Genomic DNA, 27,586 nt, shown 5'->3' with positions numbered 1-27,586 from the left:
TGTCCTGATCTTTGCAGCTGTCGCTGATATAAGTTGGGCAGTAAACTACTGCAGCTGGATAACAGCAATCAAAAAACATACCCAGGATGAGAATGTGATTGCAAATCGTAAGCATATCTTTTATATAATGTATATTGTGCTTTATTGGTCTAGACATTCTATCTATTTATCTATTTATCTGTCATCACAAGAATCAATTAATCTGTCTTGTGTTTCTCCATGCATTTCTCAGTTATCTGTTTATCCATCTGATAATCTGTACAAAAAAGCAGTAATCTCCAGGTATCCAAGTGAAAAGTGGGGACTTGTGTTAGCTTTTTTTCCTTCAAAAAGATTTTTATTCAGTTTTTCCATATACATCATATACATGTGTCGTTCTGACAAACAATGTAGTTTATTGATCACATTTAAGCATAAATAAATGTTTATAAAGGGATAAGATGTACAATAAATACCACTTATCCATAGTGTCAAGATTGTTTGGACATCATTGTGGAATCTGGTGCCTATCTTACTGATAAGACATCAAAATGGTATGAGCGTTTTTACTTCAATGTGTTCCATGTTGAATAATATTTTATATTTGGACTGGCAATATTTGCTAGTTAGAACTAAGACATCTTTTGGCCACCAGTAACAATACTTGAACCACATCTGGTATGTTTCCAACAGGAGACGTCATGAAAAAGTCAACCATAGGGATTTTGCCAGTTGGCTTCTACCAATTTTATAACTTCTTTCCAGAAGGTAGTTATAGCATTGAATGACTAAATACAATGAGCCTGATTCATTAAGACAGGCGTTTTTCACACTAGTCTTAATGAAGGCATTGGCTGGAGTACAATGGACCTAATTCATTAATAAGAACATGCCGCTTAATGAGTTGGGTGCATCTGTTAATTGGTCTAAGACTGGAGTACATTTCTGGAGTAACTTACGCCACCAAGGTGGTGTAACATATCCAGACTTTGTTGGCCAACTGTTGACATGTCCCGTTCCACCTATGCTCCATTTATATTGCCATAGCTGGCTGGTGTAACATATCTAGACTGTTGGTCGACTGATGACATGCCCCGTTCCACTTATGCTCCACCTATATTGATATAGCAGGCTGGTGTAAGATATCCAGACTTTGTTGGCTGACTTTTGACACAGCTCGTTCCACTTATGCTCCACTGATATTGACATAGCTGGCTGGGACTGTTGTGTAAACTCAAAAAGTCGCAATATTTTTACAAAACCTCCAAGTTGCAGAGTCATAAAAAGGAACTTGTCACGTGGTTTCATTATGACAAACCAAACACATCTATGTTAGGTCACTGTAAACCAGAATTAATCCATTGTTTTCTTCTTTTTGCAATCCTTCAGGGGATTGGATGGATAAGCTATTCGAAGGTTGGGTAGAAGTGTTTCCAGTCACAGAGGGATAGTAAAAAAAAAGAAAAGCCAATGTAGATTACAGATAGTAAAAAAAATGAAAAGATCTATGTAGATTATGAATAGTAAAAAAATATAAAGGTCTATGTAGATTACATAGGGTAGTATCTACTTCAAGCTCATTCTTAGGGCTCATGCAGTTGAGCATATAAATTGGACATGTGCTCATTCAATAGGGATGTTCTAATGCACAATTTTAGTCTTGGCCTGACGCCTGTGAGAACAAAATGGCAGCATGCACTAGGGAGCAAGAAGAATCAAGGTCACTCAGATAAGAGTGATCTATCTTTTTTAGGGATCAAAAGTTGGTGGAAAATTAGAAAGAAGAAGGGAGAGCTATATGTGCATGATCAAGCTCTCTGCACTTGCGACTCATTAGCATAAAAATGGAATAGACGTTTACTTTAGAACACAAGGAAAGACCGGACCTTAGTTTATCATAGATGTGAGCTGTCAAACCTTCCGCTCCTATCATGGTTTCTAATTAATTAGATTTGTGGTCGTTTGTAATATTTTGGAGCCTTTGTTAAACCCCCCCAAAACACTACTTGGTAATATGGAAGAAAATGGGAGGCATTTAACTTGTATCTTTCCGGTATTTCTGGGAAGGTCTGATAACATGGTTCCTCCAAAAGAAACAAATCTTTCATGCAATCTATAACCCTTTCCCTTTATGGAATGATTTATTGGAAGACACTTGATGGAAACCCCAGTGACCCCACAATCTTCAATGTTTTGGAAGTCGAACTGGTAGCCACATCAGCTCCCTCTAGGCATTCCAGGCCAATGTGTAGTTTCTCACATCCTGAGTTATTTCAGAAAAATTAGCATATGTACCAAATCCACTAGATTCCATGGAGATGTCAATCTTACCTCATAAATCTATTACAGTAGGTTTATCCAGATTACACAATCTTTTAGGAGGCTTGCTACATTATATTTGTTAATGTGAAGTTTATTCTTCCTAGCTTTTTGGGGCTCTATCACACATCCGTGGAAAACACACACGTTTTCATGGACGTGTTGAAAATACGTATGGCCCTCCATGTGCCGTTATTTTGACACATTTGTGACAGCACATGGAGATAAGAACTTTTTACTCACTGATCCGCAGTGCTGCTGTCCATGGTGCTGCTGTCTCCGGCGCTGTGGTCACACTTGCTTACGAGTCCGCGGTGCAGTGAATATGCAATGAGCATGATGAACAGGCACTGAAGCCAGTGACAGCAGTGTAAAAGACAGCAACGCTGGAGACAGGTGAGTGTGACATGAGTGCTGCCGGAGAAAAACGGACTTGTCTCTGTGCTGAACACACGGACACATGTGTGCTCCATACAGACACACAGTCCTTGTGAGCACACTGATTGATTTTAATGGGTCTGGACATGTCCGTGAATCTGGTATGTTTGAGAATGGCGTCATATGTACCGGAATCACTGACGTGTAAAGGAGGCCTTAGAAACATCATTTTCCTCAAACAATTCTTAGGGGCACTTTGCACACTATGACATCGCAAGCCGATGCTTGCGATGCTGAGCACGATAGTCCCCGCCCCCGTCGCAGCTGCGATATCTTGTGATAGCTGCTGTAGCAAACATTATCGCTATGGCAGCTTCACATGCACTCACCTGCCCTGCGACGTCGATCTGGCCGGCGACCCGCCTCCTTATTAAGGGGGTGGGTCGTGCGGCGTCATAGCGACGTCACACGGCAGGCAGCCAATAGAAGCGGAAGGGCGGAGATGAGCGGGACGTAAACATCCTGCCCACCTCTGTCCTTCCGCATAGCCGGCGTGAGCCGCAGGATGCAGGTAGGAGATGTTCCTCGCTCCTGCGGCTTCACACACAGCGATGTGTGCTGTCGCAGGAACGAGGAACAACATCGTAACATCAATCCTTCCGAAATTATGGAAATGACCGACGCTACACCGATGATACGATTTAGACGCTTTTGCGCTCTTTAATCGCATCAAAAAGGATTTACACACTACGATATCGACTGCGACGCCGGATGTGCATCACTTTCGATTTGACTCCACCGACATCGCAGCTGCGATGTCGTAGTGTGCAAAACCCGCCTTAGTCTTTTTGAGGTCTAAGAGAATGCACTTTTTATCTATCTCACAACCTTCTTCTGCTCTTTCTATGTATATTATTATTATTATCTATCTACTTTAACTTCAGTATTGTTAATTATAAAGTTATTTTAGTCTATTTCCATGTTTGTCGTTTTCTCCTTTCAGTCATGTGCATAATTGACCATGGCAGTGGGTTCAATGAAATTAAAAAAAAAGACAAATATGACTATGGTGCTTTCAGAATAAATTCTCGCATGTGGTGCAATGACTATAAAACCAAAACTGAAAATCTTTGCAATATGTACTGTGCTGGTAAGATTTTTCTCCATAATCTGACAAATCCTTGTTGTATATGAAGCTTCCAGTAGGGATGACTGACCAAAAATGCCCATCCTTTGTATCTTAAAGAAGCACTCCCATCTAAGTTTTTATTCCCTTAATAAATTGTAATCATCATATTATATAGCACGGTGTACTTACAATTGCTCATTTTGCCCTTCTACCCAGGTAATCCTTCTGTTTTCAATTAGGTCTATGACATCATGTGATTAAAAACTGTCTTCCAGCAATGTCAGCCCCAGTCCTCCCTGCATTTGCTTGACATTGTTAAACCATGTGAGCACTCCAGTTAAACAGAGGCTGCTGGTAGGTTGCTTCTCTCACACTTCTCTGAAACAAAACTTGGAAAAAACGCACACGTCCAAGGGAAGTGTGAGCGCTGCAGCCCATCATCAGTTGCTGATTGCCTGTGATGTCTTTGTTTCATACTATTGTCATGCGAGTTCAGGGAGACCCTGCTCCAATGTCATTGGAACGTCATTGGTTCGAAAGGGGTATTAAGAGATTTTTTTTTTCTTTAAATGTTCATAAAGCATTTAAGAGGGGGTTACCCAAGTAGTGGACCACCCCTTTAGTACTATATATCATTTTTTACATCTAATGTTGTGTTCTTTTGTTTAGACATACCAAACCAAAACCTAGATGGTGATGCCAAATGTGCTGTCCAAATTGCAAAAACCCAAGGATTTACTGCCTGGTAGGTCTTATCTCAGATATGATACAGAATTGTAGGCACTTTCTGCATACTATACATATTACTCTTGCCATATAGCAATCCGCACATGGCTGGGAGAGAAATGGATTGAGGTTAATTTATACCACTCCCTATAATTGAGATGTCATGGGGATTTTCAATATCTTAATCAAGCAAGCCATAAAAGTGTACCTGTAGAAACTAAGGTTTGGCATTTCCATTGATTTGTAGATTCATCAAAGCTATAATACTACACAACTTGAAAGCTTTGAAAACTTGCAAAACGTTTGCACAACACAAAAAATGTTGCCACTTTTGGTGTTCTCCCTCCATTTTGGAGCTGCTATAGGTGGAGCTGTGAGGAGTCGGAGTGGGGCTGTGTTTACACCCACTCTCTAACTCATAAAATCTGTCAACATTTTCTACAGTAGAAATACAACTAATTTCAGGCGCAGCGAATGTAAGTGCATGCCACTAACCAGCAGCAGTACATCCTCGGGCCCTTCCTGGTATAATGTCCACATTGTTTATATAATGTATTCCATTATTGGCCGCTTCCTGGTATAATCTTCTGCATCCTGAGCCCCTTTCAATAATATTGTCCCCCATCCTGTCCCCTTTAACAATGATGCTCATCCTAGTTTAATATCCCCAATCATGGGCCCCTTCCTGGTATATTGTCCCCCATCCTATACCAATGTCCCTCATATGGCCATGCTGTCCTCTATCCTGGGCCACTTCCTGCTATAATAACCCCCATCCTCAACCCTTATCCTGGTATAATGCTCCCCATCCAGGACCCCTTCTATCTATAATGCCACCAATTCTAGGCCCATAACTGGTGGACTACCGAGACCCACCTCACCGGTTCCCCTCCCCGCTGTGCCATGAATGACCACACATGGATTGTCTTTTATTTTGTACTTTATTGAAGGTATCTACGTAACACCATTCAATATTGATATAAAAGGGGGGTTGCTTGTTATTTTGGCCATAGCTCTATCCACAGGCACAAATCCACCTTAAACCTGAGGGAGGAGGCCCGATACCTACAGCCGTCCGTGGCAGGTTGGCTCTCACCAAATCCCTCTTCCACCAGCTGTGACTTCTGAACTTTGTAACAAAAACCTTCTTAAGGGAGGGAGGGCGGGCGATGCTCACCCTGAGGGCAGATTGTTCTAAGAGGAAGGATGGACTCCAGACGCTGCTTATAAGGTCTGGGGGAGGTCCCAGGACAGAGAAGGGGGGAAGCGGGGGGCATTGCACAGCGGGGAGAGGAGAGGTAAACATGGGGGCCGTAGCAGGGGCTCAGCAGTCAGGGGCAGCGGCATCAGCCGCAGTGCCCTGCAGACTGACGAGACCCACCCACCAGTCGCCCTCCCCGCTGTACAATGAATGAGACCACACATGGATTGTCTTTTCTTTTGTACTTTATTGAAGGTATCCACGTAACATCATTCAATATTAATGTGAAAGAAGGAAGAAGCAAATCCAGCGGTGTTCCTCAGTAAGCAGAAGATGTGAGTAAAATCATGTAATTTTATTGAAACATTTTTAATTATTAAATTAAATTAAATTTTTAATATTTTTTAATATTATTTTTAAATATTTTTTCAATAAAATTACAAGATTTTACTCACATCTTCTGGTTACTGAGGAACACCGCTGGATTTGCTTCTGCCTTCTTTCACATTAAGCTTTTTTGGATTGCTTCTTCCTAAATCATGAGCGGGTCCCACCAGTTTCAAACGGAATCCAGCAGCTGATATAAGGGTAAGACGGCTCCTCCACATTATTTGTTTTGTTTCTACTTGAAGTTTAAGGTAATTGTCCAAGTCTGTTTTTCACCCTTAACAATTTAAAATTCTTACAAGGAAAAACTCTGTGGTGTAGTGAGAAATTCTTTTTGTGGACATGGATACTTATGCTGCACGATTGAAGCTGTCAGCTTGTATTTTTAAAAGCCCTACTAACAATACTATGGATACACCTAAGGAGTTAAGGGTACTTTACACACTGCGACATCGCTAGTGATCTCATTAGCGATGTGAAATTCTAGATCGCAAGTGCGATCGTTCGGATCGCACATGCGTAAAATGACCTATGTGCGATCTTGTAAGATCGCACTTGCGATCTAGAATTTCACATCACTGATGAGATCGCTAGCGATGTCGCAGCGTGTAAAGTACCCTTTAGAGGAATTAATGGAGCATCTGGAATATAAACTCCGTAAGGAAACAAAGATCTGGAGGGACCAAAATACGCTCCAAAGTTATTTGGCGGGAGGGGAAACTTGGTGTTTGGTAGGGATCAGGGGGTCAAATTAGGTCTGGCCTGATATAGCGGTAGAAACAGTTTGATCGCCATCGCCCTATCCGCTGTATCTCTTCATTCGTGAAGCCGGCCATTGCTGCCTAGGTTGCTGCGCCGATGCGGAAGGAGTGCATGCCATAATCTCCTGGTTGTAGACCCAGGTTGAATATTGACATTTTGAGCAATGCCAAAAACTGTGTCACCGTGATCTGGGATCATCTGCGAACCCGAAAGGGAAAGGCTATTCCTCCGAGTCGCTGCTGCGCTACTGTGCCCGACACGCCACTGGTATGTAGATGCTTTATGTATAGAGCAACGGAATTGCTGAGAAAGACCAGGGACACCTGGCTAGACAGCGGTTGAGCTATATTGAACCATTCATCCCAAGCCTAGTACCCGCCCCCGTTGGTTGTGCGACACGGGCATATCGCTGCCCGTGTCGCACAACCTCGCTTAACCCTGTCACACGCACTTACCTGCTCTGCGACGTAGCTCTGGCCGGCGACCCGCCTCCTTCCTAAGGGGGCAGGTCGTGCAGCCTCACAGCGACGTCACACGGCAGGCGGCCAATAGAAGAGGAGGGGCGGAGATGAGCGGGACGTAACATCCGCCCACCTCCTTCCTTCCTCATTGCCGGTGAAGGCAGGTAAGGAAATGTTTCTCGCTCCTGCGGTGTCACACACAGCGATGTGTGGTGCCACAGGAATGAGGAACAACATCGCTAACATCCTGAAAACGATTTTTTGTTTCAGGACGACATCTCCACGGCAAACGATTTTGCCCTCTTTTGCGATCGATTAAGATCGCTCTTAAGTTTTACACGCTGCGATCTTGTTAATGACGCCGGATGTTCGTCACAAATAACATGACCCCGACGATAATTCATTAACGATATCGTAGTGTGTAAAGCCCGCTTTACCGTACGAATTCCACGTTGATGGAGCAAGAGATGCCTGAGCCAACGGCATCAGCTGTTCTCGGGGACCGTCCAGAGGAACTGTGGACACTTCTGGCCATTGTTGTCCGATTCTGGGTGCATTGCTCGAAACTTCTGAAAATCAAAAAGCGATAAGGCATCAGCAATACTGTTATCAATCCCCAGTACGTGGCTGGTCCTGAACCAGATGTTATGTTCAAGGCACATGAGAACTAAGTATCGCAGAAAGCTGATCACCGTCGGGGAGGAAGATGCGAGGTGGTTAGCGGCGTGGACGACACTTATTTTGTCAGTCCTGAAGCGGATCCGTTTTTTCGCCAGCTGTTCGGCCCAAAGAGCCGTAGCTACTATTATGGAGAACAACTCAAGTAGAGTGATGTTTTTTGTCCAACCTGACAGGCACCATGTGTCGGGTCAGTGACTAGTGCACCAATTGGAACCTAGGAAAAATCCAAAACCGCTGGACCCGGTAGCATCCAAAAATAGAGATATATCAGAGCTGGAAATATCCTGTTCATGGAAACACGTGTGTCCATTGTAAGTAGCTAGAAAGGACCTCCAAACACCCAGGTCCTTACGTAGAGATCTGGTGATGCGAATCCTGTGATGCAGGGCAGCTATGCCCCTAGTGGCCAAACATAGCCTACGGGAAAAGACCCTTCCCATGGGCATGACTCTGCATGCGAAGGCAAGCAAGCCTAAGAGAGATTGCATTTGCGCCAGGGTTACCTTGCGATTGGCGCAGAACCCGTCAGTGAGTGATGTGGGTTTTTTTTACCTTTTCCAGAGGTAACCGAAACGTCATGTTAGTTGATTCGATTTCGATTCCCAAAAATGACAGGTAGGTCACAAGATCAACTGTTTTTTCGGCTGACAGCGGATTCCCAAACTTGTCTGCTATGACCTGGAACGACTCTAATGCGGCTGAGCATGCTCCAGAGTTTGCGGGACCAAGGAACAAGAAATCATCCAGATAATGGGTGAGAGATTTTATTTTTGCTACGTCCTTAACCACCCATTCCAGGAAAGAGCTGAAGAGCTCGAAGTGTGAGCAGGATATGGAGCAACCCATGGGAAGGCACATGTCATAAAAGAATTTCCCATTCTGGTGGCACCCTAATAAGTTGTGGCAATCGGGATGCACTGGTAGCAGATGAAAGGCGGACGCTATTTCTGATTTCACCATGAGTGCTCCCTGCCCGGCTTTCCGGACAAGGTTAGACCGCTTTATCAAAAGACACATAGGAAACCGTTGAGTCCTCTGCGGGGATGCCGTCATTCATTGACCTCCCAGCCGGGAAGGACAAGTGGTGTATGAGGCGAAATTCGCCCTTTTCTTTCTTGGGCACTACCCCTAAGGGTGAGACGTGAAGGTTTGAAAAGGGTATATCTACAAATGGGCCTGCTACGCCCATTAGTTTGCTCTCCAGGACCTGTGGGAGGTCCCGGGCAGATTTGAGGTTGGGGGCGAAAGTTGGTTCTGAGGAGAAAACAAAGGGGATAAAGAAACCGTGGGTGAAACCGTCCCTGATGGTGTTAGCCGTAGCCTTATTGGGGTAACCTTCTAGCCATGGTTCCATCTCGTGCGCGTTCACTGGAGTCTTTGGGACCTGGTAGCGCAGTTTTGTTGTGGTGCCTGGCTGGTTGTTTGTTGCATTTGCAGGAGGTGTGGTTGCCCCCGCACGATCAGCACTCGTGTTTGTATTTGCAGAGTCCCTGAAACTTGCAGTGGCCTTCGTTGAAGAGCCAGCAGCAACCGGGTCTGCGGACGTTAGCAGCTCCCAATGTAGCGTGGTGGGATAGAAAGGAAGGTGGCCCAGGAAAGGATTGTTGGGCCTTTTGCGCCATCATAAGTCTGAGCCATGAATCAGTGGCTTTCACGCCCCAGTCCAGTTGGGGTAGGAGTGCTAAATGTCTCCTGAATTTCTCACCATACTTCCACTACGCAGAACCCCCATGGGTTTTAAATGAGTTGGAAATGGTGTTGCAGTGTGTGAAGAGTTCTGAGCAGCGTTCGAGGTGCTTTTGACCCATCGCGCACCCCAGAACGCAGATAGCCTGCAACCAATTATTTTTGGTCTTGGCTACAGTAGGTTTTTTGCGAGTGGGCGATCATTGCCTCGTCTTTCTTTGTCAATAGTGTTCTGGTCCACTGATACTAATGACCAGATGTCTACATATTCGTTTGCCCACATTTTTTTGTATAGTATCGGGGTTAGGTGTGTTCCTAGCGGTGATACGCCACAGTAAAACATGTCCCTGTGTAAGTCAGGTTGCTGTGTTACCTCTGGGAGTTGGACAAACGCGGGGTTGACCAGAACGATACCCGATGGTGTACGACCCGCTTCACTCACTACCCCTGGATGGGCCCCTCCTGCCCATGCACTGGTAAAACTATACTCACCGGCCGATGTCGTAGGTTGGTCCGCTGGCGACGCGTCTGGTTTCGTTGTTCAGATGCTGGTTCAACGTGTGAGCGGTGGATAGAAGACCTGGAGGGCCACTTAGCGAGCGGCTGCTGCGTGAGTCAGATGAAGTAGTGCTGGATGGTGCGCGATATCTCCTGCGCGATGCCCTCTCGCTGCGCTTGGAGGAACGAGAGTGGCGATTCCGCCGTCAGCACTGGGAATGGCATTTGTGGCTCCCTCGGCTCCTGCTGCGGGGGGTGGATGTTGATCTTCTGGGCTCATGACCCCTAAGGGGCTCCCGACGGGGAGCCGTCATGCGCTGCTCAGCTGACCCCACTGGGGAGGCTGGCAGGATGGGCAGTGGGTGGTCTTGCGAGGATCGGCAGGGAGTACAGGGGGTTAAAGCTAGTGGCTGGGGAGTACCTTGTGTTTCTCGCTGTCCTGGTGGTAGGAGGGAGCATGGGGGTGTTATAGGTAATGATGGGTCCTCCGCTCCGTGGAACTCCATGCCCTTGGTAGAAGATGCCTGGTTATGGTGCCCATAATGGTCCCCGCATTGCTGGTGTGAGTCTGTATATGATGGCTCCTCCACTGATGAGCTTCTGCTTTTAGAGGCTCCCATGGTGTGACCTGGATGCTGGGATTTGTTAATGGGGCAGTGGACTCTGTTGCTTGGGGGATGCGTCGAGGCTGCTGGTGGCCAGTACGTTCAAGCTGAAATGTGCTCTAACGCCGAGCCGGAAGTGACGCTGGAAGACATGGGGCTTGGCTTTTTGGTGTGGGAAATTGTTGTTTCCCTTTAAATTTCGCACTTTCCCGGGCCGTGATGTCAGTTCCGGTCCGGGATCTGGAAACTGGAAGTGACGTGTGGTCACATGGGCGCCGCATCACAGGAAGTGATGCGGCGGCCATGGATACCGAATGTGATGGTGAGTCACATGGGGGCTGCCCCATCCTGTGGGACGCACCGCGCTGCGAGACCGAAAGGGGGAGGTGCACAAGATGGCTGTGGGGACCACGCGCTCGGGGAACCCGGGGGCTCGCGAGCTAGAGGTGAGAGCGGACTGGTCCTTCTGGAACGGGCCGCCCTGCGCCTGGGGTCTGAAGTGGGGCTCAAACGCTGCGGTGGATGGGAGGGTCTGGAAGACCTGCGCCCACCGCTGCTGGGAACCGGCAGGAGAGAGCTGGTGCCCACAAGGGAGGCAAGCCATTCGGCTCCCTCCTGTCCGATCCTTTCTCTTACCGCTGCTTCCAGGGGGTCCATCAGCGATGCTCACCCTGAGGGCAGTTTGTGCCACTCTTTTGCAAATATATATATATAAAAAAAAACAAAAATGTTTATTCTTACATATTTCCACTCACTCGACAAGTGGTGTCATCTTTTGTATATAGAGTCGACTACGATTTGGTGTACGCCTGCAGAAAATGTACAGTACCGAGCAAAAGTTTGGACACACCTTCTCATTCAAAGAGTTTTCTTTATTTTAATGACTCTGAAAATTGTAGATTCACATTGAAGGCATCAAACTATGAATTAACACATGTGGAATGAAATACTTAACAAAAAAGTGTGAAACAACTGAAAATATGTCTTATATTCTAGGTTCTTCAAAGTAGCCACCTTTTTCTTTGATTTCTGCTTTGCACACTCTTGGCATTCACTTGATGAGCTTCAAGAGGTAGTCACCGGAAATGGTCTTCCAACAGTCTTGAAGGAGTTTCCGAGATGCTTAGCACTTGTCGGCCCTTTTGCCTTCACTCTGCGGTCCAGCTCACCCCAAACCATCTCGATTAGGTTCAGGTCTGGTGGCTGTGGAGGCCAGGTCATCTTGCGTAGCACCCCATCACTCTCCTTCTTAGACAAATAGCCGTTACACAGCCTGAAGGTGTGTTTGGGGTCATTGTCCTGTTGAAAAATAAATGATGGACCAACTAAACGCAAACCGGATGGAATAGCATGCCACTGCAAGATGTTGTGGTAGCCATGCTGGTTCAGTATGCCTTCAATTTTGAATAAATCCCCAACAGTGTCACCCTCACATCATCACACCTCCTCCTCCATGCTTCACGGTGTGTCCAAACTTTTGGTCTGTACTGTATATGCCCGAATAGGGTACAAAACAGAAACAGAGCACACGCTAACGTAGTCTGCTCGATTACAGTCAATGGCCCTGTAAGTGCATGCGTCCGAAACATGCTTTGTGGGGTGGGGAGGCGGCGGTTGCAGGTTGTTGCAGTTCTAAACGCATCCTCTGGCAGAAATGTTTTTTGCCAAAGTTGGTTTTGACCACAAAAACGCGATAAATACGCGTGCGTTTTTACCGCGCTTTTTCCGCGTTTTTAGTGCGATTTACATGCTTTTTCATTGCTTAAAGTCAGATGCGTTTTCAATACAAAGACACTACTAAATAAAGTTTAACCATTCAAACACTATGAAAAAAACGGAAAAAATGATAACAAATATCAAGATTATTATCAATCAATAAATGGTTTTTTTTTATTAAAATAAGTTTGTGATAATAATTATGCATACAATTACAATTATTTATGGATTTTCTTAAAAATAATTGTCGGACTATGTTTGTGTGTAAAGGGACATATCATGCCATTAATATTTTGCCAAAAACGCATGCAATTAATTGGTCCAAAACGCATGAATTCAGCATCAAAAAAGCATGTAATATGCTAGAATTTTAATGTTGCCTGCGTTTTGCAACTTCTCATTGACTTCAATGTTAGCAAAACGCTGCTCAAATCGCAAAAACAATTGACATGCTGCTTCTTTAAATGCTGAGTTTTTGCCTCAAATTATGCAAATTAAACACAGCGTTTAGAACAGCATAGGCGCACAAGAAATCCCTATTTCTCATAGACTTTGCTTGGGAATCAAAACGCATGCATTTTGGCTTTAAAACGCTGCAGCTGAAAACGCTGCGGAACGCAGGTATAAACGCTAAGTGTGCACATAGCCTAAGGGGTACTTTGCACACTACGACATCGCAGCTGCGATGTCGGTGGGGTCAAATTAAAAGTGACGCACTTCCGGCATCGCATGCGACATCGTAGTGTGTAAAGGCTTGATGATACGATTAACGAGCGCAAAAGCGTCGTAATCGTATCATCGCTGCAGCGTCGGCGTAATCCATAATTACGCTGACGCGACAGTCCGATGTTGTTCCTCGCTCCTGCGGCAGCACACTTCGCTGTGTGTGAAGCCGCAGGAGCGAGGAACATCTCCTACCGGCGTCACTGCGGCTTCCGTAGAATATGCGGAAGGAAGGAGATGGGCGGGATGTTTACATCCCACTCATCTCCGCCCCTCCGCTCCGATTGGCCGCCTGGCGTGTGACGTCGCTATGACGCCGCACGACCCGCCCCATTAACAAGGAGGCGGGTCGCCGGCCAGAGCGACGGTCGCAGGACAGGTGAGTCCATGTGAAGCTGCCGTAGCGACAATGTTCGCTACGGCAGCTATCACAAGGATATCGCTGCTGCGACGGGGGCGGGTACTATCGCGCTCGGCATCGCAGCATCGGCCTGCGATGTCGCAGCGTGCAAAGTACCCCTAAGACTGGAGTAGGATTTCTGGAATGGTACATGGAGGCACATTTTACTTGTCAGACTCTCCTAATTCATTAAGAGATACAGTTAGGTCCAGAAATATTTGGACAGTGACACAATTTTCGCAAGTTGGGCTCTGCATGCCACCACATTGGATTTGAAATGAAACCTCTACAACAGAATTCAAGTGCAGATTGTAACGTTTAATTTGAAGGTTTGAACAAAAATATCTGATAGAAATTGTAGGAATTGTACACATTTCTTTACAAACACTCCACATTTTAGGAGGTCAAAAGTAAGGCTGGTTTCACACTACGTCTTTTTAACATCCGTTGAAAACGTTATTTTAACGGAAGTACGGATCCTGTGCAAATCCGTTTTCACTTCAATGCATTTTCAATGGACTCGCGTCCACCTGCGTTCGCATGCGTTTGCGTCCGTTAGACGCAGGATCCGTCCTTTTGCGTTATTTTAACATGTTTCAAAAACGCAACATGTAGCGTTTTTTTGCTTTGTCAAAATAACGCATCTCACAGGATCCTTCACATTGCGCCGCGAGCTGCAATGCATTTCAATGAGTGCTGGATCCTGCCTAGCAGAATGCGTTCAGTTGCGTTGTAACAGGATCCTGCTTTTGTACTGAGCATGCCCAGAAAGTACTGAGCATGCCCAGAACCAGTCTCCAGTGATCTGTCTATCTCTCTACTCCCTCCCTCACCCCCTCTCTCTCTATCTCTGTCTTTCCCCCTCCCTCTCTCTCCCACCTGAGAGCTGCGGACACTCGTAACCAAGGTAAATATCGCGTAACCACTTCTCTTAGTTACCCGATGTTTACGTTGGTTACGCGTGCAGGCAGCCCGGCTCCTAGCAGCTGCAGACACTCGTAACCAAGATAAATATCGGGTATCCAAGGCCGATGTTTACCTTGGTTACCAGCGTCTGCAGCTGTCAGAAGCCTCTTCCCAGTCTAGCTCCCCTTACTCCCGATCACATGACTCCAATGCCCGCCCCTAAATATCCAGTGCAGGATCCTGCAAAATAACATATGCGTTTGCATACGTTATTTGCTGTAAAAGCAGGATCCGTACTTCCGCTAAAAAAACGTTTTCAGCGGATGTTAAAAAGACGTAGTGTGAAACTAGCCTAATTGGACAAATAAACCAAACCCAAACAAAATATTTTTATTTTCAATATTTTGTTGCGAATCCTTTGGAGGCAATCACTGCCTTAAGTCTGGAACCCATGGACATCACCAAACGCTGGGTTTCCTCCTTCTTAATGCTTTGCCAGGCCTTTACAGCCGCAGCCTTCAGGTCTTGCTTGTTTGTGGGTCGTTCCGTCTTAAGTCTGGATTTGAGCAAGTGAAATGCATGCTCAATTGGGTTAAGATCTGGTGATTGACTTGGCCATTGCAGAATGTTCCACTTTTTTGCACTCATGAACTCCTGGGTAGCTTTGGCTGTATGCTTGGGGTCATTGTCCATCTGTACTACGAAGCGCCGTCCGATCAACTTTGCGGCATTTGGCTGAATCTGGGCTGAAAGTATATCCCGGTACACTTCAGAATTCATCCGGCTACTCTTGTCTGCTGTTATGTCATCAATAAACACAAGTGACCCAGTGCCATTGAAAGTCATGCATGCCCATGCCATCACGTTGCCTCCACCATGTTTTACAGAGGATGTGGTGTGCCTTGGATCATGTGCCGTTCCCTTTCTTCTCCAAACTTTTTTCTTCCCATCATTCTGGTACAGGTTGATCTTTGTCTCATCTGTCCATAGAATACTTTTCCAGAACTGAGCTGGCTTCATGAGGTGTTTTTCAGCAAATTTAACTCTGGCCTGTCTATTTTTGGAATTGATGAATGGTTTGCATCTAGATGTGAACCCTTTGTATTTACTTTCATGGAGTCTTCTCTTTACTGTTGACTTAAAGACAGATACACCTACTTCACTGAGAGTGTTCTGGACTTCAGTTGATGTTGTGAACGGGTTCTTCTTCACCAAAGAAAGTATGCGGCGATCATCCACCACTGTTGTCATCCATGGACGCCCAGGGCTTTTTGAGTTCCCAAGCTCACCAGTCAATTCCTTTTTTCTCAGAATGTACCCGACTGTTGATTTTGCTACTCCAAGCATGTCTGCTATCTCTCTGATGGATTTTTTCTTTTTTTTCAGCCTCAGGATGTTCTGCTTCACCTCAATTGAGAGTTCCTTAGACCGCATGTTGTCTGGTCACAGCAACAGCTTCCAAATGCAAAACCACACACCTGTAATCAACCCCAGACCTTTTAACTACTTCATTGATTACAGGTTAACGAGGGAGACGCCTTCAGAGTTAATTGCAGCCCTTAGAGTCCCTTGTCCAATTACTTTTGGTCCCTTGAAAAAGAGGAGGCTATGCATTACAGAGCTATGATTCCTAAACCCTTTCTCCGATTTGGATGTGAAAACTCTCATATTGCAGCTGGGAGTGTGCACTTTCAGCCCATGTTATATATATAATTGTATTTCTGAACATGTTTTTGTAAACAGCTAAAATAACAAAACTTGTGTCACTGTCCAAATATTTCTGGACCTAACTGTACGTGCCTCCTAATAAATCAGGAGTGTCTGACTCCAACCTGCACCCTTATTAACACCAAGGAAAAAAACACTGATCATTATGAATTGGGATTTATACGAGAATAAAAGCTGATAGAAAAATCAAGTCTGAAGAGTGGCCATGCCCGCTGTTCTCAGACTGCAGGGAAGCAGCTATTAATATGGGGGTTGGCTGTTACTAAAGCATTTAGCAGGCCATGCCCCCTGTTCTCAGACTGCAGGGAAGCAGCTATAAATGACGCGGGCGGAGGAGGGGACGCAGCACTCTCCCACTGCTCGGGTCCGGCTGCTGCTGCTCGGTGGCTCGAGCGGTGGGCCGGATCCTGGGGACTCGAGCGGCGCTCCTCGCCCGTGAGTGAAAAGGGGGGGTGATTTGGGGGATATTGTCCGTGACGCCACCCACGGTTGTGGTGATTGTGTGGACACCACCGCTGCTCTGGACGGGGATCCCGGGAGCGGTGACAGGGAGTAGCTTTGGTTGTTAATCCTCCCCTCCGTGGGTAGGGGGTTGGTTGTCCCGGGGCCCGGTGATGGGGTAAGGATTGATGACAGGCGGGTTGCGGGGCCTGATGAGGTGCAGGGTCGCAGGGGCAGCGCTGTGCCGCACGGCACGGAGGTACTCACTCGGCCCAATGATGATGACACAGTTCACGGTAAAACAAGCGGCTGGATGGACGGGTCCCTCGGATGGCTGCGGTGTTGTTGTTCCCTGCAGGTTAGCGGTGACTGTCTTTTCCCTGCACCTACTCAGTCTGTACGGTTTCGATGGGTTCCCACCGGTAACCCGCTCCCCGACTTGGATATGGGCCAGAGGAGCCCCTTTTGCCCGCAGGTTGGACTGTTGCCTTCTGTCGAGACTTGACTGTTTGGAAACCCGGAGGTCCCCTTCACTAACGGATTCGGCAACTTCACGGCGACTCCTAGCCTTGCCGGGGTCCGAAAGGCCCCTGCCACTGGTGCTGGCTTCTCTTTGTATACCGGTCCGGTACCGCCGGGCCACCACCCGTCCACGGTCCTTACGGTAGACTCCAATCGGCCACTCCTGCAGACGATCACCACCGTCTGCCAACCTTGCTGTCTCGCCCGGGCCACACACCCGGACGCTCTTCAGACTGTTTGTTTGCTCTAGTACCACTTCACTTCCTCACTCCTCCAACTCCTGAACTAATCTGACTCTTTTCCCTCCTCCAGGACTGTGAACTCCTCGGTGGGTGGAGACCAACCGCCTGGCTCCACCCCCTGGTGTGGACATCAGCCCCTGGAAGGCAACAAGGGTTTTGTGTCTGACCTTGATGTGCCTGCAGGGAGTGTGGGGTGTGTTGGTGTTGTTCTCTGTGGCCCCTGGCTTGTCCAGGGCGACACATTCCCCCTTAGTTTAATGCAGACCGTCCTCGGGCTGCCCATCCAACATCGGTTTTATTTTCATCAACTGGAAAAATATGAAAAGGTAAAAACGGTAACACACTTACAATTAAAATAACATCTTCCCACATCGGGAGGTACTCTTACTTAAACGTTACGGTAACGGTTACGGCTTCCGCTCTCACCCACCCAAGCAACCTGGCCCTGATGCTGCCCCTAAGCAAACAGGCAGGACCCCTTGACCCCAGTCCTGCACAAGTTGCCCGAGCGGGTTCTGTCCTTTTCAGGGGACCCACGTCCATGGGGAACCCCTGAAACCCCCAGAGGATTGCCACCGGTTCCGATGCTGGCTGGGCCCCAGCCTACTCCACTGCGGGCCCTTGCTCCAATCTGCCTCTCCGGAGGCGGCAACGGTGGGAGCTGTAACAACATAATTATTTACAGGCCACAAGTTTGTGGTTGCCTTGCAAGTTCTCAGGCATGTTCATAGTAGTTTCTATGTGAAGTGGTGAAGGGGGGTCCCAACGGGGACCAGTTGCCGCCTACGACTGGTTCCAAATCAGGGTGCAATCAGGTGACTTTTCACGGTTATCATTGACTTATCATTCATTCCTTTAAAACTTTCAAAACTTTAAAACTTTTAAACAGTGCTTTAACCCCTTCAGCCCCCGGGCACTTTCCGTTTTTGCGTTTTTGTTTTTTGCTCCCCTTCTTCCGAGAGGCGTAACTTTTTTATTTTTCCATCAATCTTGCCATATGAGGGCTTGTTTTTTGCGGGACGAGTTGTACTTTTAAATGAAACCATAAGTTTTACCATATAGTGTACTGGAAAATGGCAAAAAAATTCCAAGTGCGGAAAAATTGCAAAAAAACTGGGATTGTACAATAGTTTTTGGGATATTTTATTCACCGTGTTCACTATATGGTAAAACTGATGTGTGGGTATGATGCCTCAGGTCGGTGCGAGTTTGTAGACACCAAACATGTATAGGTTTACTTGTATCTAAGGGGTTAAAAAAAATTCACAAGCTTGTCCGAAAAACGTGGCGCACGTTTTGCGCCATTTTCCAAAACCCGTAGCGTTCTCATTTTTCAGGATCTGAGGCTCAGTGATGGCTTATTTTTTGCGTCTTGACCTGACGTTCTTAACGGTACCATTTTTGCGCAGATGCTACGTTTTGATCGCCTGTTATTGCATTTTGCGCAAAATTTGCGGCGACCAAAAAACGTAATTTTGGCGTTTGGAATTTTTTTGCCACTACGCCGTTTACTGATCAGATTCATTGATTTTATATTTTGATAGATCGGGCATTTCTGAACGTGGCGATACCAAATATGTGTGTATTTTTTATTTTTTTAACCCTTTAATTTTCAATGGGGTGAAAGGGGGGTGATTTGAACTTTTAGGTTTTTTTATTTTTTTTTAATTTTTTAAAACTTTTTTTTTTACTTTTTTTTTTTATTTTACTAGTCCCCCTAGGGGGCTATAGCGATCAGCAATCTGATCGCTTTGCACAATCTGCAGATCTCAGCTACAGAGCTGAGAACTGCAGATTTGCTGCTTCACTTTCATTCAATGCCGGCTGTATTCCGGCATTGAGAGGAAGTGACTCATGTTAGCCACAGGCGTCATCACATGACCCTGTGCTACCATGGCAACCGCCGAAAGTCACGTGATCATGTCACGTGACTTCCGGCGGGGGCGGGGTAAGTCACTGTAATGGCGGCGCCCATATACATGTAAGGGGTTAATGGCCGCGGGTGGAAGCGATTCCACCCGCGGCTAGCAGGCACACATATCAGCTGTTGATAACAGCTGATATGTGCGCCGATCGCCGCCGGCGGGCGGCAGGGGGCGGGGCTTACCGGAAAACGATCCATGACGTATCTAGTACGTCATGGGTCGTTAAGGGGTTAAACACACAATGTTCACCCCCCCTCTAAATAGTAGTTTCCCTGTACCTAAGTGGGGGTCTACCTAGGTTGGGGCGAGTGGACCTCCGGGGTCCGGTGTCAGTGGAGACAGGCAGCGGGGGAGAGGGAACAATCAGTCTCTCTTCCCTGTTATCGTGTGGGGCAGGCGGAGGCATAGGGGAGCTGGGCACAGGTTCATCCCTGAGCACTGGTACTGGCTCTGGCTCACGGTTGACCACCTCCATCACTTCTTCATCCACAGGTTGTGGGAACAGTATCACTGGAAGAATCACTGCGCCGTTCTGTGTAGGCCAGTCCGCTGGGAAGTCCCCCATTATGGTGTGGATTACCTCTTTTGCCTTCTCCGCTGGTGGAGGAACCGGAACTTCAGCCGCTGCCCTCAATGCTGGTGGGCACCTTTTCAGATGGTCATGGGAAACCGTGGCCAAAGTGCCCCCTTGGTCACGACTGATCTGGTAGGCCTTCCCATCTTCCCATCCTGTGGGCTGTATGACGTATGGGGTTTGTTCCCATTGATCATCCAGCTTGTGGGTTCTCCTCTTCCGCTTCAGCACTACATCTCCAGGGGCTGGAAAGGGCCAGCAGACACCTTCTGGTTGAAGCGCTGCTCTTGCTGTTCCCGACTCCGACTCAAGTTCTTCTCCACATATTCTTGAATCTGTCGGTATTGCACCCTCCGCCGAGTTTCCCATTCAGCTGTCGAAGGGAGTGCTTCTGGGGCCTCCAATCCCATGTCCAGATCCACCGGTAGCCGACCGGGGCGAGCCCTCATCAGGTATGCTGGGGTGCACTTCGTTGAGCTGGAAGGGATATTGTTGTACATATCGACCAAATCGGGTAGCTTCTCCGGCCACAGGTTCCGCTCTTCCAGCGGCAACGTCTTGAGGAGGCCCAGGACCAAGTGGTTCATCTTCTCACACATGCCGTTGGTCTGGGCATGGTAAGGGGTGGTCCGGATCTCCTTGCAGCCGTACAACTGGCAAAACTCATGGAACACCTCCGCTTCAAAGGCCGGGCCTTGGTCAGTAAGCACCTTCTCAGGGTATCCATGTGGTCAGCAGAAATAAGCCTGGAACGCTCTAGCGTTAGTACGACCAGTTAGGTCTTTGACTGGGACAACCACCATGAACCTTGAATAGTGGTCTACTATGGTTAGAGCGTAGGTGTACCCACTTCGGCTGGGGGTGAGCTTTACATGGTCCAGGGCGACCAGCTCCAGCGGTTGATGTGTAACGATCGGGTGTAGGGGCGCCTTCTGGCTGGCCTCGTCCTTCCTTCTCAGCGTGCAAGGACCGCACTCTCGGCACCAGGCCTCTACAGACTCCCGCATCCCACTCCAATAGAACCGCTCCCTCAACAGCATCTCCAGCTTCTTCCATCCGAAGTGTCCGGCACCATCATGGTACGCTTGTAGAACGGTGGGCACATTAGCTTGGGGAATCACCAACTGGCGGATTTTCTCATGAGTCTTCGGGTTAATCAGCTCACGGTACAACTTCCCCTGGTGTAGATACAACCGGGTCCGTTCTAGCCACAGGCGCTGGGCTTCAGATGGGGCGGCAGGGTCTATTCCAGCAGCACCTTGCTCCACCAGGATCTTAACTACGCGGACAGCGGGCGCCTGGTTTTGAGCTTCCTGCCACTCCTGACTGGGCAGCGGGTCCAGATTCGCCCGTTGCTGGTGGACATGCACATTCTCAGTTGGTGGCTGGTGAAATGCAGGCAACTCGATCTCTTCGAGGTCGTCATCCTCGCACCCTTCTTCTGACAAGTGGGGCATCCGAGAGAGTGCATCAGCATTAACGTTGGCACGACCGGCCCTGTATTTGATGGTGAAATCGTAGTTGGCTAGCCTGGCCACCCACCGCTGTTCCAACGCGCTCAACTTGGCCGTGTCCAGGTGGGTCAGCGGATTATTATCCGTGAAAGCGGTGAACTTTGCTGCGGCCAGGTAATGGCGGAACCGCTCGGTGATAGCCCACACCAGCGCCAGGAGCTCGAGCTTGAAAGAGCTGTAGTTCTCAGGATTCCTTTCAGTCGGTCGGAGCTTTCGGCTAGCATAAGCAATCATTTTTCCTTCCCATCTTGGACCTGGGACAAGACTGCCCCCAAGCCCACATTGCTGGCATCGGTGTAGAGGATGAACGGGTTGCTGTAATCGGGATACGCCAGGATCTCCTCTCCAGTCAAGGCCGCTTTCAGTTGACGGAAGGATTCCTCATGCCTCTCTTTCCACACCAGTGGGGCTCCGATGGGTCTACCACCTTTGGTCTGTCCCACGAGGAGGTCTTGCATGGGGGCAGCCATCTTCGTGTACCCCTTGATGAAGCGCCGGTAGTACCCCATCAGACCCAGAAACTGCCTTACTTCCCTCACTGTGGTTGGTCTCGGCCAGTCTTGGATGGCGGTGATCTTCTCGGGGTCGGGGGCGACACCTTCTGCACCCACCATATGCCCCAGGTACTGCACTCTGGGTTTCAGCAGGTGACACTTGGAGGGCTTCAACTTCATCCCGTATTTGGCAAGGGACGCGAACACTTTGGTCAGGTGCTCCAGGTGGGCATCATACGTCTGGGAGTACACAATCACATCATCCAGGTATAACAGGACGGTCTTGAAGTTTAGATGCCCCAGAAAGCACTCCATCAGCCGTTGGAAGGTTCCAGGGGCGTTGCACAGCCTGAACGGCATACTATTGAATTCACAGAGCCCCATTGGGGTGGTCAAGGCAGTTTTCTCCCGGTCCTCCAGTGCCACAGTCACTTGCCAGTACCCGCTGGTGAGGTCAAGGGTGGAGAAGTAATTTGCAGTTCTCAGTGCGGCCAAAGACTCTTCAATACGGGGCAGTGGGTAAGCATCTTTATGCGTTATCTGGTTAATCTTCCGGTAATCCACACACAGCCGCATGGTGCCGTCCTTCTTCTTAACCAGTACCAACGGGGCAGCCCAGGGACTACAGCTATCCCTGATGACCCCTGCCTCCCTCATGTTCCTCAACATGTCCTTGGCACATTGGTAGTGTGCAGGGGGAATAGGCCTGTACCTCTCTTTGATAGGGGGGTGTTCACCGGTGGGAATATGGTGTTGGACCCCTTTAATCTGCCCAAAGTCTAGGGGATGTTTGCTAACAACTTGCTCATACTCCTGTACCACACGGTATACTCCTTCTTTGTGATGTGTAGGGGTATCGTCAGTGCCTACATGTAGCTGTTGGTGCCACTCATCTAACTCCCCTTGGGGCGGGTGAGTGCTGGCAGTCGGTGGTGAGGTTGGGGGAACTGCCTCGCGGATGGTGTGGGGCTCCAGAGTGAGCAACTTGGCAAGTGTAGCATACCGGGGAAGCCTGACTTCTTCCTCCCCGCAGTTCAGCACCCTCACAGGAACTCTCCCCTTCTTTACATCTACCACCCCTCGGGCGGCCATTACTGTGGGCCAGTGTTCGGAGGGCATGGGCTCTATCATGGCAGGGTAGTCACGTCCCTGGGGCCCTACTGCTGCCCTACACCAAATCATCATCTCACTCCTAGGGGGCACAATCAACTGGGCAACATCCATCACTCTCACCCCACCAATCTCTCCTCCTGTCGAGTTCACATGCTGGCGGTACATCAAGGCTCAGATCTCACGCTGCACAGCTCTCTGTCGACTCCCCGCCGCTGTGGCGGCCAGCTGCTGCAGTAGGGTCAGCACATCACTCATACAGTGCTCCATCACATTGGTTCCTAGCACTATCTTCGGGTTATGATCACTGGGTTCATTCATTATCACAATCATACCCTGGTGTTGCAGTTCAGCTCGCCCCACAGTCATGGCCACTTGTTTGTATCCCACTTGGGTCAATGGGAGTCCATCAGCAGCAATCAGTGTTATACTAGCATCTGGGGGAGCCAGCTCATCTTTCCCCCAATACCGTTGATACAGTGTGTATGGTATAGTGGTTACCTGTGATCCAGTGTCCAGGAGAGCCATCACCGGTATGCCGTCCACAGCCACGGGAATGATAGGCCGGGCCCCGATGTACCGGTCCCGCCAGTCTGGGGGGCCATGGGGTTCTACTCCTGAGGATTGGCCCGTGGCCCCAGGGGTTGCTCGTTTAACGGACACCGTCGGGCGTAGTGGCCGTGTTTGCTGCACTTGTAACAGATTGGGGCCCCGTTCCGCGAGCCATTGGCCCTTCTCCGCTGCATCCAGGGGACGTCCTCCGGGTCGTCGGTGAGCTGTATCTCCACCGGTGCTTGAGATCTGGTTGGAGGCTGGAGTGCGGCGAGAATCTTAGCAAGGCCCCCATCCATGCGGCGAACTCGAGCAGCGAGCTCCTCCATTGCCCCGCTTGGGGCTGCAGGCACTGGAGGTGCCGGTCTGGTAGGAGCCACCACAACAGGAGCAGTCTCAACTGGCCACATGGTTGGCTCAGGAGCTTCCAATGCGGGGGGTTGCAGAGCTTTGATGGCCCGTTCTTTTAATACGGCAAAGTCCACGTCAGGGTGTTCTAGGGCCCACAGCCGAAGCTGCTTATGGTCCTCGGAGGACCTCATCCCCTGCACAAACTGCTCACTTAGCATCTTGTTACTGTCCACACTGCTGATGGTGTCCACCCGCTTCAGTGTGCGGAGTGCGGTTTGCAGGCGCAGAGCATAGTCCCGGATGCTATCTGCGGGCCGTTATCGGCATTGATAGAACTGCATCTGCAACTCTGCCTCGGTACGGGTCTCAAATGCAGTCTGCAGCTTTTCACAGATGGTGGCTACAGAGGACCGGTCCCCCTCGGCCCAGGTCTCCGCCTCTTGCTCAGCCGCGCCGGTTAGCTGCCCCAGCACTAGCGCTGCACGCTGCTTATCAGTCAGGGGGTACAATTCTAGCAGCGGACTAAGTTTTTTCCGGAAAACCTGCAAGGTATCAGGTTTCCCATCGTACTGCGCTAGCCAGGCAGCTCCGGGCACATAGGGCAAAGAGAACGGCATCACATGAGCGAGAACTGGGGACGCGGCGCCTCCCGCCAGCGCGGCCGGGACCTGGGCAGGCCCATTCCCATTTACGGGTGCCTCCGCGGCTGCGTCCGCCGCTCTTCCAGCGGCTTCGTCGGGCGCAGACATCTTGTTTCCGTCCCCCTTAGTTTCTTTCCGGCCCCTCCTCTATCGGGGCGGGGGTTTTGGCCTTCGCGCCTCCACTACTCGAGGAGACGCTCGAGCGGGAACTCTTCGCGCCCAAGATGGCGGCTTTTCAAAATTTCTGGCCGGACACCTCCGGCGGTAACAAGGCGCACCTCTACCCAACAGCAGAGCGGTAAGATCCTGTTCGTGACGCCAAGTTGTCGCGGGTGGAGGAGGGGACGCCGCGCTCTCCCACTGCTCGGGTCCAGCTGCTGCTGCTCGGTGGCTCGAGCGATGGGCCGGATCCCGGGGACTCGAGCGGCGCTCCTCGCCCGTGAGTGAAAAGGGGGGTGATTTGGGTTTTGGGGATATTGTCCGTGAAGCCACCCACGGTTGTGGTGATTGTGTGGACACCACCGCTGCTCTGGACGGGGATCCCGGGAGCGGTGACAGGGAGCAGCTTTGGTTGTTAATCCTCCCCTCCGTGGGTAGGGGGTTGGTTGTCCCGGGGCCCGGTGATGGGGTAAGGATTGATGACAGGCGGGTTGCAGGGCCTGATGAGGTGCAGGGGCAGCGCTGTGCCGCACGGCATGGAGGTACTCACTCAGCCCAATGATGATGACACAGTTCACGGTAAAACAAGCGGCTGGATGGACGGGTCCCTCGGACGGCTGCGGTGTTGTTGTTCCCTGCAGGTTAGCGGTGACTGTCTTTTCCCTGCACCTACTCAGTCTGTACGGTTTCGATGGGTTCCCACCGGTAAGCCGCTCCCCGACTTGGATATGGGCCGGAGGAGCCCCTTTTGCCCACAGGCGCTGGCCCTGAAAAATGGTTGCCTTGGCGGTGGCGGTGTCTCTCCCACTAGGTTGGACTGTTGCCTTCTGTCGGGACTTGACTGTTTGGAAACCCAGAGGTCCCCTTCACTAACGGATTCGGCAACTTCATGGCGACTCCTAGCCTTGCCGGGGTCCGAAAGGCCCCTGCCACTGGTGCTGGCTTCTCTTTGTATACCGGTCCGGTACCGCCGGGCCACCACCCGTCCACGGTCCTTACGTTAGACTCCAATCGGCCACTCCTGCTCACTTAGCATCTTGTTACTGTCCACACCGTCTGCCAACCTTGCTTTCTCGCCCGGGCCACACACCCGGACGCTCTTCAGACTGTTTGTTTGCTCTAGTACCACTTCACTTCCTCACTCCTCCAACTCCTGAACTAATCTGACTCTTTTCCCTCCTCCAGGACTGTGAATTCCTCGGTGGGTGGAGACCAACCGCCTGGCTCCACCCCCTGGAGGAAGGCAACAAGGGTTTTGTGTCTGACCTTGATGTGCCTGCAGGGAGTGTGGGGTGTGTTGGTGTTGTTCTCTGTGGCCCCTGGCTTGTCCAGGGCGACACATAAATATGGGGGCTGGCTGTTACTAAAGCATGGAGCAGGCCATGCCCCTGTTCTCAGACTGCAGGGAAGCAGCTATAAATATGGGGGCTGGCTGTTACTAAAGCATGGAGCAGGCCATGCCCCCTGTTCTCAGACTGCAGGGAAGCAGCTATTAATATGGGGGCTGGCTGTTACTAAAGCATGGAGCAGGCCATGCCCCCTGTTCTCAGACTGCAGGGAAGCAGCTATAAATATGGGGGCTGGCTTTTACTAAAGCATGGAGCAGGCCATGCCCCCTGTTCTTAGATTGCAGGGATGCAGCTATTAATATGGGGGCTGGCTGTTACTAAAGCATTTAGCAGGCCATTCCCCCTGTTCTCAGACTGCAGTGAAGCAGCTATAAATATGGGGGCTGGCTGTTACTAAAGCATTTAGCAGGTCATGCCCCCTGTTCTCAGACTGCAGGGTAGCAGCTATTAATATGGGGGCTGGCTGTTACTAAAACATGGAGCACACCATGCCCCCTGTTCTCAGACTGCAGGGTAGCAGCTATTACCAATAGCATAGAGTAGGCCACGACCCTGATGTGTCTTGTAATGTCCCAGAGGGGAGGGGGAGCAGCAAAGAGCAGCTCCAGCATCACCTGAATTAGAGGTACAGGAACAGTATTGTGCATATCATTTTTGTAGTTATTAATAATAATAATAATAATAATAATAACATTTATTATTTGTAGTTTATGAGGGCAGGGACAGTAGAAGAATTTATTTTCTCTCTGGAGTACCCCTTTAACCAAATGAAACAACTTAAAAATGTGATTCACTTGCAACACCACGTACAACCAATAGACATGAATGGGAAAAATGCAACCATGTTTCTTTAACCTCATGTAGCCCTTTATTTGCTTTGCTTATATTAATATATCATGTGTTTCTTTCTTGTACAGGAAGAGTGTTTGGGAACCGAAGTGTAAGGACAAGGATCTTTCAAAATATGTGACATATCAAAGTATTCGGTCAGAACAGACAATATGGCTGTGATTTAAAGCTTTGCTTGTCTTCTCTGTGGATCTTTTATCAAGATTAGTAGCAATCTTCTGAAATTGTCTCAAATAATAAAAAAAATATGATTTCTCATTCTACAAATCAATAAAATCTGTTGAGCATTGAAAATATTTTTTTTTTTCCCCAATAAATAAAGCTACGTACATATAATCACCCTGGTTAGTGAAACATAGTATTAGTTGCATAGATTTAGCTGTGTAACCATTTGTCCAAAGTGTCTCAAGGCTGCTTTACACCAGGCAATCTATCGTGCGATAGATCGTCGGGGTCACGGTTTTTGTGACGCACATCCGGCATCGCTGGCGATGCCGGCCTGTGTGACACCTCCTAGCGACGCAGTATCGCTCAAAAATCGTGAGTCGGGTACTGCTCGTTAGGTTCCATAATATCGT

General features: G+C 48.9%; 1 protein-coding gene across 2 annotated transcripts; it reads left to right on the top strand.

The window, feature by feature from the left end:
• LOC142310221 (lysozyme C, milk isozyme-like) lies at positions 1 to 27,287 on the top strand. Of its 2 annotated transcripts, none has more exons than XR_012754108.1 (3): positions 1 to 107; positions 4,475 to 4,550; positions 27,077 to 27,287. XR_012754108.1 is itself a non-coding variant. In XM_075347709.1 (3 exons), exons 1-3 carry the CDS (start codon positions 3,769 to 3,771, stop codon positions 27,168 to 27,170), a joined length of 228 nt encoding a protein of 75 aa, XP_075203824.1. In that variant the 5' UTR covers positions 3,744 to 3,768; the 3' UTR covers positions 27,171 to 27,287. The 2 variants fall into 2 exon arrangements, 1 of the variants encoding a protein (XP_075203824.1); XM_075347709.1 differs by lacking the exon at positions 1 to 107 and adding an exon at positions 3,744 to 3,826.
• Positions 27,288 to 27,586: the final 299 nt, after the last annotated feature.

This window comes from Anomaloglossus baeobatrachus, chromosome 5 (genome assembly GCF_048569485.1).
Source record: "Anomaloglossus baeobatrachus isolate aAnoBae1 chromosome 5, aAnoBae1.hap1, whole genome shotgun sequence".
Taxonomy (NCBI): domain Eukaryota; kingdom Metazoa; phylum Chordata; class Amphibia; order Anura; family Aromobatidae; genus Anomaloglossus; species Anomaloglossus baeobatrachus.
Note: the sequence above shows the minus strand (reverse complement) of the source record. Positions and strands in the feature narration are given on the sequence as shown.